At 47.3% G+C, this 16,685-nt stretch overlaps 1 protein-coding gene across 2 annotated transcripts; it reads left to right on the plus strand.

Moving 5' to 3' along the window:
* The first annotated feature begins 5,722 nt into the window (after positions 1–5,722).
* Positions 5,723–16,196, plus strand: PSMB5 (proteasome 20S subunit beta 5). 2 transcript variants are annotated; one of them, XM_033188585.1, is made up of 3 exons: positions 5,723–6,272; positions 7,186–7,492; positions 15,684–16,196. In XM_033188585.1, exons 1-3 carry the CDS (start codon positions 6,075–6,077, stop codon positions 15,968–15,970), a joined length of 792 nt encoding a protein of 263 aa, XP_033044476.1. In that variant the 5' UTR covers positions 5,723–6,074; the 3' UTR covers positions 15,971–16,196. The 2 variants fall into 2 exon arrangements, with proteins under 2 accessions (XP_033044476.1, XP_033044477.1); XM_033188586.1 differs by lacking the exon at positions 15,684–16,196 and adding an exon at positions 13,916–14,047.
* The last annotated feature ends 489 nt before the right edge of the window (positions 16,197–16,685 follow it).

A 16,685-nucleotide genomic window follows, 5' to 3' on the forward strand; every position in this document is an offset into this window, starting at 1 on the left:
TGAGGAATGAAGGAAACTAGAACCTGAAGGTCTCTTTCTTCCTTGCTTTGGAGATAAATATGTCCTTCTATCTGTATACAGAGATGGCATTCCTGACAGTTCTTTGGCAGTACATCTTTGACTTGTATTGAAGTCCAAAGGATCTAGTGGTCTTCTAGCTCATGCTCCCCCTTCTGCCTAATAGTTCACAATGGCAACAGAGAGGCTTGTAATTTCAGGGTAGGAGAAACAACTGATCTTAACTCCATAATGTTGAGTCTGTAAGTCTTAGACCAACCAGGGGTGTTATAGGAGTGGGGTTGGTGGACCCTGACAGCTGACGCTTCAGAAGGTTAAAGTCAAGGCCAGGTGTGTTGGCTTACGCCTGTAATCTCAGCACGTTGGGAGGCCAAGGCGGGTGAATCACTTGAGCCCAGGAGTTTGAGATCAGCCTGGGCAACACGGTGAAACCCCACCTCTACAAAAAATACGAAAAATTAGGCGGGTGTGGTTGTGTGTGTCTGCAGTCCCAGCTATATGGAAGGCTGAGGTGGGAGGATCACTTGAGTACTCACTGAGTGAGGCTGCAGTGAGCTGAGATTGTGCCACTGCACTCCACGCACTCTAGACTGGGCAACAAAGTAAGACCCTGTCTCAAAAAAAAAAAAAAAAAAGGCCAGTTAACTGGGGCAGAGTGACAAGCTGCAACTACTCCAGCAACATATGCCATACTTATCTTTTACTAAACGTTGCAGCTCAAGGTGGTGCTGTGGAAATGGATTTATTTGAAGAAACAGATCCACACACAAAGGAAAGAGTCTGGACCTTCCAGACATAATGATGGTGGGGCTGTGGCATCATAGCTTTCTGGGGCCTCAGTACTAAGGAAAGGTGTAAACATGGCCATGGGAAAGTTGGAGAAACCCAAAGGGCATGCTAAGGTCCAACCAGTCCTTCTCTTCTCATTGGCGTAGGACTACCAGGAAATCTTGCTGAAAGGTGAGAATATATCTTCTTTCTTTCTTTTTGAGATGGAATTTCACTCTTGTCACCCAGACTGGAGTGCAATGGTGTGATCTTGGCTCACCCAACCTCTGCCTCCCAGGCTCAAGCGATTCTCCTGCCTCAGCCTCCCAAGTAGCTGGGATTACAGGCACCCACCACCACACCCAGGTAATTTTTGTACTTTTAGTAGAGACAGGATTTCGCCATCTTGGCCAGGCTGGTCTCGAACTCCTGACCTGAGGTGATCCACCCACCTCGGCCTCCCAAAGTATTGGGATTACAGGTGTGAGCCACTGAGCCCAGCCTAGAATATATCGTCTTTCTAAAGGCTAAGTCTTAGACTCTTTATAGATGGATTGCCACCTCCCTAGGTCAAGCCATTATCAAGTCAGGTCTGAACAGTTGAATGACCTCCTAATTGAGCATTCACCAGTCTCCCATTGTAATCTTACCCTCTACATGGACATGTTTTCCTAAAGTATTACTCAAATCCTGTGTTTTCTCTGCTAGGAAAACTTGGAGAGTTATAAGATAAAATCAAATCTTGCTGATTTGATTTTCTCTTCTATCCCAAGCTGGCATATAAGACCCACTATGGTCCAATCTAAATCTATCTATCACAGGCTCTTTTCTCTCTATTCCTAACACATCTCCCACCTCCCTTTCACCGATTTGAATCCTATTCCACAATCTGGCTTAAGTATCACCTGTTATGAAATTCCTTCCCAGGTATGGGCTGAGAAAGGAGAGGCTGTGAGCGGACCAAGTCAGATTTAGAAAAATGAATCCAGACCTTGACAAAGCCATCCTGGATCCACAGCCTCTTTTCAATCTATATTGACTCCCTCACCCACCCCTGAACCACAGCACTTACCATTCGTACTTCTCCTTAATGAGGTCCCCAGGAATAGGGACCCTGGAGCAGAGAACGCATGTGAGGTAGGTTGGGAATGGATTATGGAAGGCCTTGATTGCTATGCTGAGGAGCTTGAATTCACAGAACATTTTTTTTTTTTTTTTTTTTTTTTTGAGATGGAGTCTCGCTCTGTCGCCCAGGCTGGAGTGCAGTGGCGCGATCTCTGCTCACTGCAACCTCCACCTCCCGGGTACAAGCGATTCTCCTGCCTCAGCCTCCAGAGTAGCTGGGACTATAAGCATGTGCCACTATGCCTGACTAATTTTTTGTATTTTTAATAGAGACAGGGTTTCACCATGTTAGCCAGGATGATCTCGATCTCCTGACCTCGTGATCCGCCCACCTTGGCCTCCCATAGTGCTGGGATTACAGGCATGACCCACCACACCTGGCCCACAGAACATTTTTAAGCAGGTGGGTGTTAAGATCAAGATGGTGTTTTAGGCCTGGCGCGGTGGCTCACACCTGTAATCCCAGCACTTTGGGAGGCTGTGGCGGGCAGATCACCTGAGGTCAGGAGTTCAAGGCCAGCCTGCCCAACATGGCAAAATCCCGTATCTACTAAAAATACAAAAAGAAAAAAAAAATTAACTGGGCATGGTGGCAAGCGCCTGTAATCCCAGCTACTTAGGAGGCTGAGGCAGGAGAATCACTTGAACCTGGGAAGCAGAGGTTGCAGTGAGCTGAGATCACGCCAATGCACTCCAGCCTGGGTGACAAGAGCAAAACTATTTCAAAAAAAAAAAATGGTGTTTTAGGAAAACAAATCTGATGCTGTGCAGAATGAATTAGAGAGTGAAAATTTAGATCCACAAATCAGTTAGGAGAAGGCCAGGCACGGTGGCTCACACCTGTAATCCCAGCACTGTGGAAGACTGAGGTGGGCAGATCATCTGAGGTCAGGAGTTCAAGACCAGCCTGGCCAACATGGCAAAACCCCATCTCTACTTAAAATACAAAAAAAAAAAAAAAAAATTATCCAGCCATGGTGGCACACTCCTGTAGTTCCAGCTACTTGGGAGGCTAAGGCAGGAGAATCACTTGAATCCGAGAGGTAGAGGTTGCAGTGAGCCAAGATTGTGCCACTGCACTCTAGCCTGGGCAACAGAGCGAGATTCCATCTCAAAAAAAAAAAAAAAAAGAAAGAAAGAAAAAGAAAAAGAAAAAAAAATCAGGAGAATATTTCAGCAATTCCAGAATGAGGACATAAGAAGCCAAAGGTGGTATCAGTTGTAATGAAAAAGAATGTGAGAAACATTGAAGTGGAAATAATCACAGGAGCAGGCAACTAACTGGATGTGAAGGAAAGAAAAAAGTTGTCGGCCGGGCGCGGTGGCTCAAGCCTGTAATCCCAGCACTTTGGGAGGCCAAGACGGGTGGATCACAAGGTCAGGAGATCGAGACCATCCTGGCTAACCCGGTGAAACCCCGTCTCTACTAAAAAATACAAAAAACTAGCCGGGCGAGGTGGCGGGCGCCTGTAGTCCCAGCTACTCGGGAGGCTGAGGCAGGAGAATGGCGTGAACCCGAAAGGTGGAGCTTGCAGTGAGCTGAGATCTGGCCACTGCACTCCAGCCTGGGCGACAGAGCGAGACTCCGTCTCAAAAAAAAAAAAAAAAAAAAAGTTGTCAAAGACGAGCAAGGGCTTCAAGCCTTTGTGACTAGAAGATCATTGCTGTCATTCTTTCAGGTGTTCATTTGGCAAATATGTATTAAGCATACAGCGGGTACAGAAATGAATAGTAAAAACTTGTATTTAAAAGCTCACAATCCAGTAGGAGATAAATGTAATTTCTAACCAGGTAAAATGTGAAAGGGCCTTAAGAGAGGTACACATGCTATCAGTGGCAGAGTGAAAAACCACTGGAAGAAGCCAGAAGGACTAGTTGCACTGCAGGAGTGACTGCAAAATAATATATGCCCAGTAAACAGACACACTGCATTTTCCACTCTATCCAAGTGTGAAACACAAAGATCTGCTTAATTGCATTCTGATGATTGGGCTTGGAAAGTGTTGCCAATTTCAGCATTAAAAATACAGCATAGGCCGAGTGCAGTGGCTCACACCTGTAATCCCAGCACTTTGGGAGGCTGAGGCAAGCGGATCACCTGAGGTCATGGTGAAACCCCATCTCTACTAAAAACACAAAAATTAGCCAGGAGTGAGGTTGGGGTGGTGGCTCACGCCTGTAATCCCAGCACTTTGGGAGGCTGAGGTGGGCGCACCACGAGGTCAGGAGATGGAGAGCATCCTGGCTAACAAGGTGAAACTCATCTCTACTAAAAATACAAAAAAAAAAGAAAAAGAAAATTAGCTGGGCGTGGTGGTGGGCGCCTGTAGTCCCAGCTACTAGAGAGGCTAAGGCAGGAGAATGGCGGGAACCCGGGAGGCGGAGCTTGCAGTGAGCTGAGATGGCGCCACTGCACTCCAGCCTGGGCGACAGAGCAAGACCTGTCGCACAAAAAAAAAAAAAAAAAAAAAAAAAAAAAAAATTAGCCAGAGTCGTGGCAGGCATCTGTAATCCCAGCTACTCAGGACGCTGAGGCAAGAGAATTGCTTGAACCCAGGAGGCGGAGGTTGCAGTGAGCTGAGATCACGCCCTTGCACTCCAGCCTGGGGGACAAGAGCGAGACTTTGTCTCAAAAACAAACAAACAAAATACAGCATATGGCTGGGCGCAGTGGCTCATGCCTGTAATGCCAGCACTTTGGGAGGCTGAGGTGGGTGGATTACCTGGGGTCAGGAATTCGAGACCAGCCTGGCCAACGTGGTGAAATCTCATCTGTACTAAAAATACACACACACACACACACACACCACACACACACACAATTAGCTGGACATGGTGGCGGGCGCCTGTAATCCCAGCTACTCGGGAGGCTGAGGCAGGAGAATCACTTGAACCTAGGAAGCAGAGGTTGCAGTGAGCAGAGATTGTGCCACTGTGCTCCAGCCTGGGTGACAGAACAAGCCTCCGTCTCAAAAAAAAAAAAGAAAGAAAAAGAAAAAAGAAAAAAAGAAAAAGAAAAAAAAACGCAGAGTCTGCTGGGGGAAAGATGGAGCTGAATTGGACATCAGAAGTGGAATTTTGATGTTGATAGATGTTGCTGCTAGAATCCAACAAGGAAGGCCAGACACTGACTTCATAGGACCACAAAGCAGGAGGCAACATTTCCTACATATGCACACTTCCTGGTTTGTTATAGTTCCCAAAGAATTGAAAAATGAAGGTGGGTGGAGGGAGGAAGAGGCAATGAAATATAGTACGTTCCTGAATAAAGGGCATCATCTTAGCAAGTTGAAGTTAGAGAATCTCTTGGTACATATTTATGCAGTCTCAACCGTCCTCCAGGCTCTGAGATGGCAAATTACTACTGACACTTATTCAGGTCTGACTTGAGAATCTAGTTTGCGGATTAACTGGACCCTTTGCTTTTTCTTCTTCCATCTGCCTTTTAGGCAATTCATTACTTATTTGAATTTCCACCAGACGGTAGGAGTCAAGAGAAGGAATATTGGATATTAAAAACCGGTTACTGTTAAAGAAGGGTTGCTGCATGGCGACTGACAACAAGAGATATAGCACTTTATTTTGCTGCGTTTTTTTTACCACTAATTAATGTGGTTTAACTAATATAGGGACATGGCCTCAGAATGGATCATTATTTTATCCAATTTTAGAGGGTGCCCTTAAACAAGATGGCAACCTCAGGGGCGTTAACAAGGTGCTGAAGCAGCAACGATGTAACCTGTTGCCTCGACACCGGGCTGGAGTGGGAGGACTCACCGCTAAGGGTTCAGAACCGATTTTCAACCAGTCACGCCCTTCTCAAAGATGGCCGACCTCACTTCCCTCACGCAACATGGACGTTTTCAGACACTTCCTGTGAATTTGAGGTTACTCTGATCTAGGACTACTTGCATGACCAAAGCCAAGATGGCAGGTACGCCCTTTAACAATTTAAGATTAGTGAAGCCATCTAGTTCCCCAACCCCCTTCGTGAAAATGGTCTTTCCCATCTGGCTCTTCTTTTTGGAGGCGTGGTTGCCAGCAGTCAAAATGGCTCCTTTCGGGAATAGATTTAATAGGAAGTGAAGCTATGACGGCGAGGCGTTGCCCGACCTATCTTTGCTAGGCGTTCTCAGAGTTAGTTCTTTCTGCCCACACTAGACATGGCGCTTGCCAGCGTGTTGGAGAGACCGCTACCGGTGAACCAGCGCGGGTTTTTCGGACTCGGGGGTCGTGCAGATCTGCTGGATCTAGGTCCAGGGAGTCCCAGTGATGGGCTGAGCCTGGCCGCGCCCGGCTGGGGTGTCCCAGAAGAGCCAGGAATCGAAATGCTTCATGGAACAACCACCCTGGCCTTCAAGGTGCGGAGCCAGCCCCCTTGCCAGGCTGATTATTGAACGCCCGCGACTTGCCTGGCCTCCCAGCCTGACCAGAGTTTGCGGTGGCCTTGGCCACCAACCCAGGCGGAGGCGCGGTCCTCTCGTTCGGACCGCAGCAGTTTTGCTGTCTCATTGACCCAGGAGGCCCCTGAATCTTTGCTCTGGTTGGAGAGGGTGGCGGTGGGGCCGGGGGTAAGTTGGGGAAGGAAACTGAGGCCTCTTGGGTTGATTCCTAGGCGACCCCAGGTTGCTGCTGTTCAGGATCTTCTAGCTGGGAAAGGGGAAAGGCCGCAACAAAAATGAACCTTGGCCGAGGGAAGGCTATTGTAACCGTTTACCAAAGTTTTGGAAACTGGGCGGCCCCTCAAGGCAAGGGTAACCGAAACTGGCATAAAGGGGAAACTGGGTTCCTCATCTATAAAATGATTTTCTTTTTGTTTTTGAGACAGGGCTTCGCCCTGTCGCTCAGGCTGGAGTGCAATAGTGCCAGCGCCTCAGCCTCCAGAGTAGCTGAGACTATAGGCACACACCACCACGACAGGCTAAGTTTTTTACTTTTTGTAGAGATGGATCTCCCTGTGTTGCCCAGGCTGGTCTCCAGCACCTGGCCTCAAGCGACCCTCCTGCCTTGGCCTCCCAAAATGCCGAGATTACAGGAGTGAGCCACCACGCCCATCCTATAAAATGAATTTAATATGAGTTATATCCATGTAAAGGGAGTGAGATGTGAAGCTTAGGTGATATTAATATATGGGGAAGTAGAGAAGTATACTGTGAAGTATAAAAAGGTAGAGAAAGAGATGTGCTGGGTTTGGACTGATGCAAAAAGAAGTATGGTAGGAGTGTTTTTGTGGTCTTATGTGGCCTGTTTTGTATTTTCCTCTGATCTTAATAGTTCCGGCATGGAGTCGTAGTTGCAGCTGACTCCAGGGCTACAGCGGGTGCTTACATTGCCTCCCAGACGGTGAAGAAGGTGATAGAGATCAACCCATACCTGCTAGGCACCATGGCTGGGGGCGCAGCGGATTGCAGCTTCTGGGAACGGCTGTTGGCGCGGCAATGTCGAATCTATGAGCTTCGAAATAAGGAACGCATCTCTGTAGCAGCTGCCTCCAAACTGCTTGCCAACATGGTGTATCAGTACAAAGGCATGGGGCTGTCCATGGGCACCATGATCTGTGGCTGGGATAAGAGAGGCCCTGGTGAGTTAAGTTGCAACCACATTATCCTTGGGCTGACACTACAGAGAGGAGGAGTTGTATGGACAGATGAATTAAAGGGTTTGATGTCAATGCTGAGGAAGTGTAATTAGGTCCTTAGCTCTTCTTTCTCTCTTTTTTTTTTTTTTTTTTTTTGAGACTGTATCTCATTCTGTCGCTCAGACTGGAGTGCAGTGGCATGATCTTAGCTCACTGCAGCCTCCGCCCCTAGGTTTAAGCGATTCTCATGCCTCAGCTTCCCGAGTAGCTGGGATTACAGGCACCCATCACCATACCTGGTTAGTTTTTGTTTTTGTTTTGGTTTTTGGTTTTTTTTGAGACGGAGTTTCGCTCTTGTCACCTAGGCTGGAGTGCAATGGTGCAATCTTGGCTTATTTCAACCTCCACCTCCGGGATTCAAGCAGTTCTCCTGCCTCTGCCCCCCAAGTAGCTGGGATTATAGGCATGCACCACCACACCTGGCTAATTTTTGTATTTTTAGTAGAGATGGGGGTTTGCCATCTTGGTCAGGCTGGTCTGGAACTCCTGACCTCAGGTGATCCACCCTCCTCGGCCTCCCAAAGGACTGGGATTACAGTCGTGAGTCACTGTGCCTGGCCTTATTTTTGTGTTTTTAGTAGAGATGGGATTTCACCATGTTTGCCAAGCTGGTATTGAATGCACATGATCCACTGACCTTGGCTTTGGCCTCCCAAAGTGCTGGGATTACAGATATGAGCCACCGCACCCAGCCTGTTCCTTCTCTTTTTTCAAGGAAGGCACTGTAGTATAGGAAAAGGGATGGAGTTAAATCAGCTGTGTCATTGACTACCTGTTTGACAGTGGGCATGCATATTTTCTCAGCCTCTGTTTTATCATCTGTTATATTGGTTAAGTGAGGTAACAAATGTAAACCTACTAGTATAGTGTCTGGCTCATAATTTTCCATCTGTGCTCTCTCCTATAAAATAAGACCCAGAGGCCAGGCGTGGTGGGTCATACTTGTAATCCCAGCACTTTAGGAGGCTGAGGCAGGTGGATCACCTGAGGTCAGGAATTCAAGACCGGCCTGGCCAACATGGCAAAACCCTGTCTCTACTAAAAATACAAAAATTAGCCCGTCATGGTGGCAGGCACCTGTAAGCCCAGCTACTCAGGAGACTGAGGCACGAGAATCGCTTGAACCCGGTAGGTGGATGTTGCAGTGAGCAGAGATCATGCCATTGCACTCCAGCCTAGGCAACAGAGTGAGACTCTGTCTCAAAAAAAAAAAAAAAAGAATTTAAGAATTTGTTGAATCCTACATGTAGCAGTGGTGCTTCAAGTGTTCATTGGCCATGTGTGGCTTGTGGCTACGGTATTGGACTCTAATATATGGTTGTCCCTCAAAAGTTAGTCATTTCTCTTCTGTTTTTTTTCTTTTCTTTCTTTCTTTTTTTTTTTTTTGAAACGAAGTTTTGCTCTTGTCGCCTAGTCTGGAGTGCAATGGCATTGTCTCGGCTCACTGAAACCTCTGCCTCCTGGGTTCAAGTGATTCTCCTGCCGCAGCCTCCCAAGTACCTGGGATTACAAGCGCCCGCCACCAGGCCCAGCTAATTTTGTATTTTTAGTAGAGATGGGGTTTCACCATGTTGGCCAGGCTGGTCGCAAAATCCTGACCTCAGGTGTTTCGCCTGCCTCAGCCTCCCAAAGTGCTAGGATTAAAGGTGTGAGCCACTGCACCCGGCCTCTTCTCCTTTTTTCTTTAGAGAGTCTTTGGCCTAGAAGGAGCCTTTTGGGCTCCTCTCTTTTTTTGGGCGGGGTGGGTATGGAGTCTCACTCTTGTTGCCCTGGCTGGAGTGCAGTGGCGCAATCTCAGCTCACTGCAATCTCCGCCTCCCAGGTTCAAGTGATTCTCCTGCCTCAACCTCCCATGTAGCTGAGACTACAGTCAAGCGCCACCATGCCCATCTAATTTTTGTATTTTTAGTAGAGACAGGGTTTCACCATGTTGGCCAGGCTGGTCTTGAACTCCTGACCTCAGGTGATCTGCCCACCTTAGTCTGCCAAAGTGTTGAGATTACAGGGGTGAGCCATTGCGCCCAGTCCTGGGCTCATTTCTTTTATAATCACCCTTAACAATCGTGCTAGGTCCTGTTCTATCATCTCTGAAAATAAGTTCCTTAGCCTGTTTTTCCTTTCCAGCATTTAAGAAACTTGCCAGAAAGTTCGACTTTGTATTTGATGTCATTTCCTCACCAGCCAGTTTTGAATTGTCCCTTTAGTAAAGTTGGAGTATAGCTAGTCACTTTCTACTTTTCCCTTCCATATGCTTGAAAATAATTATTCTTTCCTCCTTTTTTTTTGCTTCATTAATTTATCTGCTTACTAAATACCTAGTTACCTTGTGGAACAATTATAGGATACCTACCACTTTTTCACTTGCTTTCAAATGAGAATAGAAAGGGATGTAGGGAGTATCTGCTTACTACCCAATGGAGGATGAAAGGAAATTAAAAACTGAATGTGAGAGAGGAGCTCAGTTTGTTACTTTGGAAACTGAGACGCTATTCTCTGAAAGGTGGGAAAAGACAGTTTCCATACATTTTACATGATCCAGGGAAGCATTTTAGAATTGCTGCTTTGAACCCTTAACTGGTGGATTTGTTCTAGGTGATGGAAACAGTGTAAGAGAGTACAGGGACTGGGTAGCAAGGAAAATCCAGGGAGACTGAGCATCATTTAAATAGTACTTTCAAGAGGCCTTCCTGACTATGCCGTCCCATTCATTGTGAGTCAGCCCCTTGCCTCATATTACAGTTGGTCCTTGAGCAACATGGATTTGAATCACTCAGGTCCACTTATACGCAGATATTTTTCAACCTAATTCTGATTGAAAATACACATTCCCTGGGCCGGGCGCGGTGGCTCAAGCCTGTAATCCCAGCACTTTGGGAGGCCGAGACCGGAGGATCACGAGGTCAGGAGATCGAGACCATCCTGGCTAACATGGTGAAACCCCGTCTCTACTAAAAAAATACAAAAAACTAGCCGGGCGAGGTGGCGGGCGCCTGTAGTCCCAGCTACTTGGGAGGCTGAGGCAGGAGGATGGCGTAAACCCAGGAGGCAGAGCTTGCAGTGAGCTGAGATCTGGCCACTGCACTCCAGCCTGGGCGACAGAGCGAGACTCTGTCTCAAAAAAAAAAAGAAAATACACATTCCCAGAATTTGAAACCCGAATATACAGAAGGCCAATTTATTTATTCATTTATTTATTTTGCGGGTGGAGTTTTGCTCCTGTCACCCAGGCTGGAGTGCAATGGCGCGATCTCGGCTCACTACAACCTCCGCCTCCTGGGTTCAAGTGATTCTCCTGCCTCAGCCTCCCAAGTAGCTGGGAGTACAGGTACCCACCACCCTGCCAGCTAACTTTTATGTTTTTAGTAGAGACAGGGTTTTACCATGTTGGCCAGGCTGGTCTTAAACTCCTGACCTCAGGTGATCCACCTGCCTCAGCCTCCCAAAGTGCTGGGATTACAGGCGTGAGCCACCACACCCGGCCAACTTTTCATATATGCAGGTTCTGCAGGGCCAACTTTGGGACTTCAGTATGCATAGATTTTGGTATATGCAGGGATCTTGGGACGAATCCCCTTCATATACAAAAGGATGACTGTACTTAACCCAAGGCTGAATAAGATAAATATTTTTTTTTGAGACGGAGTCTGGCTCTGTCACCCAGGCTGGAGTGCAGTGGCACGATCTCTGCTCACTGCAAGGTCGGCCTTCCAGGTTCACGCCATTCTCCTGCCTCAGCCTCCTGCGTAGCTGGGACTACAGGCACTCGCCACCATGCCTGGCTAATTTTTTGTATTTTTAGTAGAGACACGGTTTCACCGTGTTAGCCAGGATGGTGTCAATCTCCTGACCCCGTGATCCACCTGCCTCAGCCTCCCAAAGTACTGGGATTACAAGCGTGAACCACCGCGCCCGGCCTGATAAATACCATTTTTAAAAGAACCAGTTGGCTGGGCACGGTGGTTCACGCCTGTAATCTCAGCACTTTGGGAGGCCGAGACAGGTGGATCACCTGAGGTCAGGAGTTCCAGACCAGCCTGACCAACATGGTGGAAGCCTGTCTCTACTAAAAATACAAAATTGTGGTGGCACATGCCTGTAAACCCAGCTACTCAGGGAGATGAGGCAGGAGAATCTCTTGGACCCTGGAGGGGCATGCCTGTAATCCCAGCTCCTCAGGAGGCTGAGGCAGGACAACCACTTGAACCTGGGAGGCGGAGGTTGCAGTAAGCTGAGATCGTGCCATTGCACTCCAGCTTGCGAAGGAAACGAGCGAAACTTTGTCTCAAAAATCAGTCAGTCAATCAATAAAAAGAACCAGTCAAATGCTGAAGGAGTTTTGAGGAGGAAGAGATTACTTATGATGGGAGGAATTAGGGAAGACTTCATGGATTGGTGGTAGTTGTCCTGGATGTGAAAAAGGGAAAGGGAACATAACAAAGAAAGGGAGGAAAGAAGCATGAAGCTTTTGAGGAGTAACTGAAAGTCCAGTTTAATTGGAACTAAGTGGGTGAAGGGGAATAATGAGCCAAAAAGCCAGAAGGGTACGATGGAATCAGATGGTGACCCCCCTAGGCAAGAGCATGGCAGTGGGGCTGAGAAGGGGCCAGAGAAAGCAGTAAAGTAGACATGAGAATCACCTGAACCTGAAAACCAATAAGGGCAGTGGTGCTCGAGCTGGCTTGCATTAGAATCACCTGGAGGACTTAAAAAAAGTTCCATACCTGTTTCCCACCCCACACCAGTTATAAAAAACACCTAGGGTAAGTCCTATGCATTTTTTTTTTTTTTTTTTTTTTTTGAGATGGAGTCTCGCAGTCGCCCAGGCTGGAGTGCAGTGGCCGGATCTCAGCTCACTGCAAGCTCCGCCTCCCGGGTTTACGCCATTCTCCTGCCTCAGCCTCCCGAGTAGCTGGGACTACAGGCGCCCGCCAACTCGCCCGGCTAGTTTTTTCTATTTTTTAGTAGAGACGGGGTTTCGCCGTGTTAGCCAGGATGGTCTCGATCTCCTGACCTCGCGATCCACCCGTCTCGGCCTCCCAAAGTGCTGGGATTACAGGCTTGAGCCACCGCGCCCGGCAGTCCTATGCATTTTTGAAAAAAATCTTTGTTAGATGACTAGTGCACGGTGAGATGTGAGAACCACTAAAATAGGAAAAAGAGTAGTGATGCCATTGGCAGAATTTCAGAAGACAGGAGGAAGCGTGGGTTAGTGGCGCACAAGAGAGATGAGTTTGGTAGGTAATGGAGAACCACTGGTATCTAAGTTTAGGAAGTATGAATCTGAACTTGATGACAAAGGCATTCAGCTGGAGGGATCCAGTAGGCAGTTGGGATTGAACACTTTGTCTAAATTTTCATCTGTACCAAAAGTTAGCTAGTTTTTTCATAGAGGGCCAAATAGTATATGTGCTGCCGAAGCGAGCACATAGAGGGCCAAATAGTAAATATTTTAGGCCTGCAGGCCTAAATCTTTATCTCAAATACTTAACTCTGCTGGTGTTGCACAAAACAACCATAGACAGTATGGAAACAGTGGCTGTGTTCCAATAACATTTTAATTACAAAAATAAAGGCAGTTGGCCTGGCCAAACCCTGTTCTATACCAGCAATAGAAATATAATGTGAGCCATATATGTAATTTTACATTTTATACTAGCTACATTTTTTAAATTAAAAAGAAAAAAATTAATTTCAACATATTTTGTTTAACCTAATAAATCCAAAATATTATGTCAGCAGGTAGTATTAGTTCATTTCAAATGCTCAACTAGTCCCATGTGGCTAGTGGCTACCATATGGACAGTGCAGGTCTTTACAATATGATTACGAACTCTAGGCTTTATTATCCTCCTGTGTAAAGTATGTCTTGTTCTCCAGATATTTTAAACTCTTTGAGTTCTGGGATTATGGAATTTGTTTTTCTGTCACACAGGCTGGAGTGCAGTGGCATAATCACAGCTCACTGTGATCTCAACCTCCTGGGCTCAAGTGACTGGGATTATGGGGTCTTTTGGTGGGCGAGTGGGGATTATGTTTTGTTTGTTTGTTTCTTGAGACAGAGTTTCACTCTTGTTGTCCAGGCTGGAGTGCAATGGTGCGATCTCGGCTCACTGGAACCTCCACCTCCCAAGTTCAAGTGATTCTCCTGCCTCAGCCTCCTGAGTAGCTGGGATTACAGGCATGTGCCACCATGCCCGGCTAATTTTGTATTTTTAGTAGAGACAGGGTTTCTCCATGTTGGTCAGGCTTGTCTTGAACTCCCAACCTCAGGTGACCCACTTTCCTTGGCCTCCCAAAGTGCTGGGATTACAGGCTTGAGCCACTGCGCCTGGCTGGGGATTATGTTTTAAATGTTATCTTTAACAGTGTCTGAAGTTCTGTGCTTGAAACCTAAGTCATTTGGAATATACTTGCTTTGTGGGTGTGCTGAGAGGATCGGCAACATGGCAAGGTAGTTACCATAATGTAAGGTGAGATGGGGTGGTATGTTGTAGAATCCTGGAGTCTTAATATTAAATTTTATTCCTTCAGGTTTTTTTTTTTTTTTTTTTTCTGAAGACAGCATCTCAGTCTGTTGCCCAAGCTGGAGTGTGGTGGTGTGACTATAGCTCACTGCAGCCTGCACCTCCTGAGCTCAAACAGTCCTCCTGTTTCAACCTCCCACAGACATGCACCACCACACCCAGCTAGCTTTTAAAAGAATAATAGGCCGGGCGCGGTGGCTCAAGCCTGTAATCCCAGCACTTTGGGAGGCCGAGACGGGCGGATCACGAGGTCAGGAGATCAAGACCATCCTGGCTAACATGGTGAAACCCCGTCTCTACTAAAAATACAAAAAACTAGCCGGGCGAGGTGGCGGGCGCTTGTAGTCCCAGCTACTCCGTAGGCTGAGGCAGGAGAATGGCATAAACCCGGGAGGCGGAGCTTGCAGTGAGCTGAGATCCGGTCACTGCACTCCAGCCTGGGCGACAGCCAGACTCCGTCTCAAAAAAAAAAAAAAAAAGAAAAAAGAATAATAATAATTTCATAGAAGTCCTATCTTGTATTTATGTTGGCTTCCCTGGGTTTCTCTTTTTTTAATGTATATTATTTATTTATTATTATTTTATTTTGAGACAGAATTTCGCTCTTGTTGCCCAGGCTGGAGTGCAATGGCGTGATCTTGGCTCACCGCAACCTCTGCCTCCCAGGTTCAAGTGATTCTCCTGCCTCAGCCTCCCGAGTAGCTGAGATTATAGGCATGTGCCACCATGCCCGGCAAATTTTGTATTTTTAGTAGAGACGGGGTTTCTTCATGTTGGTCAGGCTGGTCTCGAACTCTTGACCTCAGGTGATCTGCCCACCTCAGCCTCCCAAAGTGCTGGGATTACAGGTGTGAGCCACCTTACCTGACCTACTTTTTTATTTATTTATTTATTTTTTTTTTTTGAGACGGAGTCTCGCTCTGTCGCCCAGGCTGGAGTGCAGTGGCCGGATCTCAGCTCACTACAAGCTCCGCCTCCCGGGTTCACGCCATTCTCCTGCCTCAGCCTCCCGAGTAGCTGGGACTACAGGCGCCCGCCACCGCGCCCGGCTAGTTTTTTGTATTTTTAGTAGAGATGGGGTTTCACCGTGTTAGCCAGGAGGGTCTCGATCTCCTGACCTCGTGATCCGCCCACCTCGGCCTCCCAAAGTGCTGGGATTACAGGCTTGAGCCACCACGCCCGGCCTTACTTTTTTATTTTTTAAATTTTATTCTAGGTTTTAAGAGAACTGCTAACAGGGCGAGGTGGCTCATGCCTATAATCCTAGCACTTTGGGAGTCTGAGGAGGGCAGATCCCCAGAGATCAGGAGTTCAAGACCAGCCTGACCAACATGGTGAAATCCCATATCTACTAAAAATACAAAAATTAGCTGGGCATGGTTGCGAGCACCTGTAATCCCAGCTACCTGGGAAGCTAAGGCAGGAGAATCACTTTAACCCGGGAGGTGGAGGTTGTGGTGTGCCAAGATGGCACCATTGCACTCCAGCCTGAGCAACAAGAGTGAAACTCCATTTCAAAATAAAAGAACTACTGCCTTGGCATATGAATTAGATATCAAAAGGGGTGATCTTTTTTTTTTTTTTCCTGCTAACCTGATCTCCCTTTCCAGGCCTCTACTACGTGGACAGTGAAGGGAACCGGATCTCAGGGGCCACCTTCTCTGTAGGTTCTGGCTCTGTGTATGCGTATGGGGTCATGGATCGGGGCTATTCCTATGACCTGGAAGTGGAGCAGGCCTATGATCTGGCCCGTCGAGCCATCTACCAAGCCACCTACAGAGATGCCTACTCAGGAGGTGCAGTCAACCTCTACCACGTGCGGGAGGATGGCTGGATCCGAGTCTCCAGTGACAATGTAGCTGATCTACATGAGAAGTACAGTGGCTCTACTCCCTGAAAGAGGGTGGATACAGCTGCTTGTGTTTCTTGAGATGACTGTCATTGGTAATATGGATACAGTGACCCATCCCCCATCCTATTTACAGTGGAAGGGCCTTCAATTGTATCAATACTTTGAGTTCTGGCACATTGACCTCTATGTGTTACCAGTCATTAATGAGCTGCTGCAGAAGTGACTATTTGTTTTACTTTCTTGGATGTTAACATTACACTACTCAACCTCAGCCTGTGTTGCGTCTTTTGTCACACTGTCCCTCCTCCGAGCACTTTTCAGTCAAATAAGCCAGGACAGTGGGAAGGAAGTGACTGTAATTACAGGAAACAGTGATGTGAAGACATTGTCTAGTGAATACATTAACATCCCCACTCATGAAGCTAATAACGGAGAAGGAGAGAGAGGGAGGGAGGAGGGAGACACTTCTCGATTCGGTTTACAAAGAGATGAAAAGTTGATGAGGTGGAAAGATGCACAGGGCTGTACCAGGCAGGGCTCCAGGGGAAAAGGCTGTCACCCTGTGGTGAGGGAGGGGAGGCTGAGGCTACTTGCAGAGCTGAAGGGTGAGGAGGGTAAATCTTGACTTTTAAACCAACTGGGAAGGGAAGGCTTGGACCCTGGGAAGGGGAGGGCAAAGAAGCGGCTATGAAAGCAGTAGTAACCACAAGGTTGGTGATCCTTGTCCTTTTGGTCCTCTGGTGCATATGTGTGGAGAGGA

This window comes from Trachypithecus francoisi, unplaced genomic scaffold (genome assembly GCF_009764315.1).
Source record: "Trachypithecus francoisi isolate TF-2019V2 unplaced genomic scaffold, Tfra_2.0 Lachesis_group3, whole genome shotgun sequence".
Taxonomy (NCBI): Eukaryota; Metazoa; Chordata; class Mammalia; order Primates; family Cercopithecidae; genus Trachypithecus; species Trachypithecus francoisi.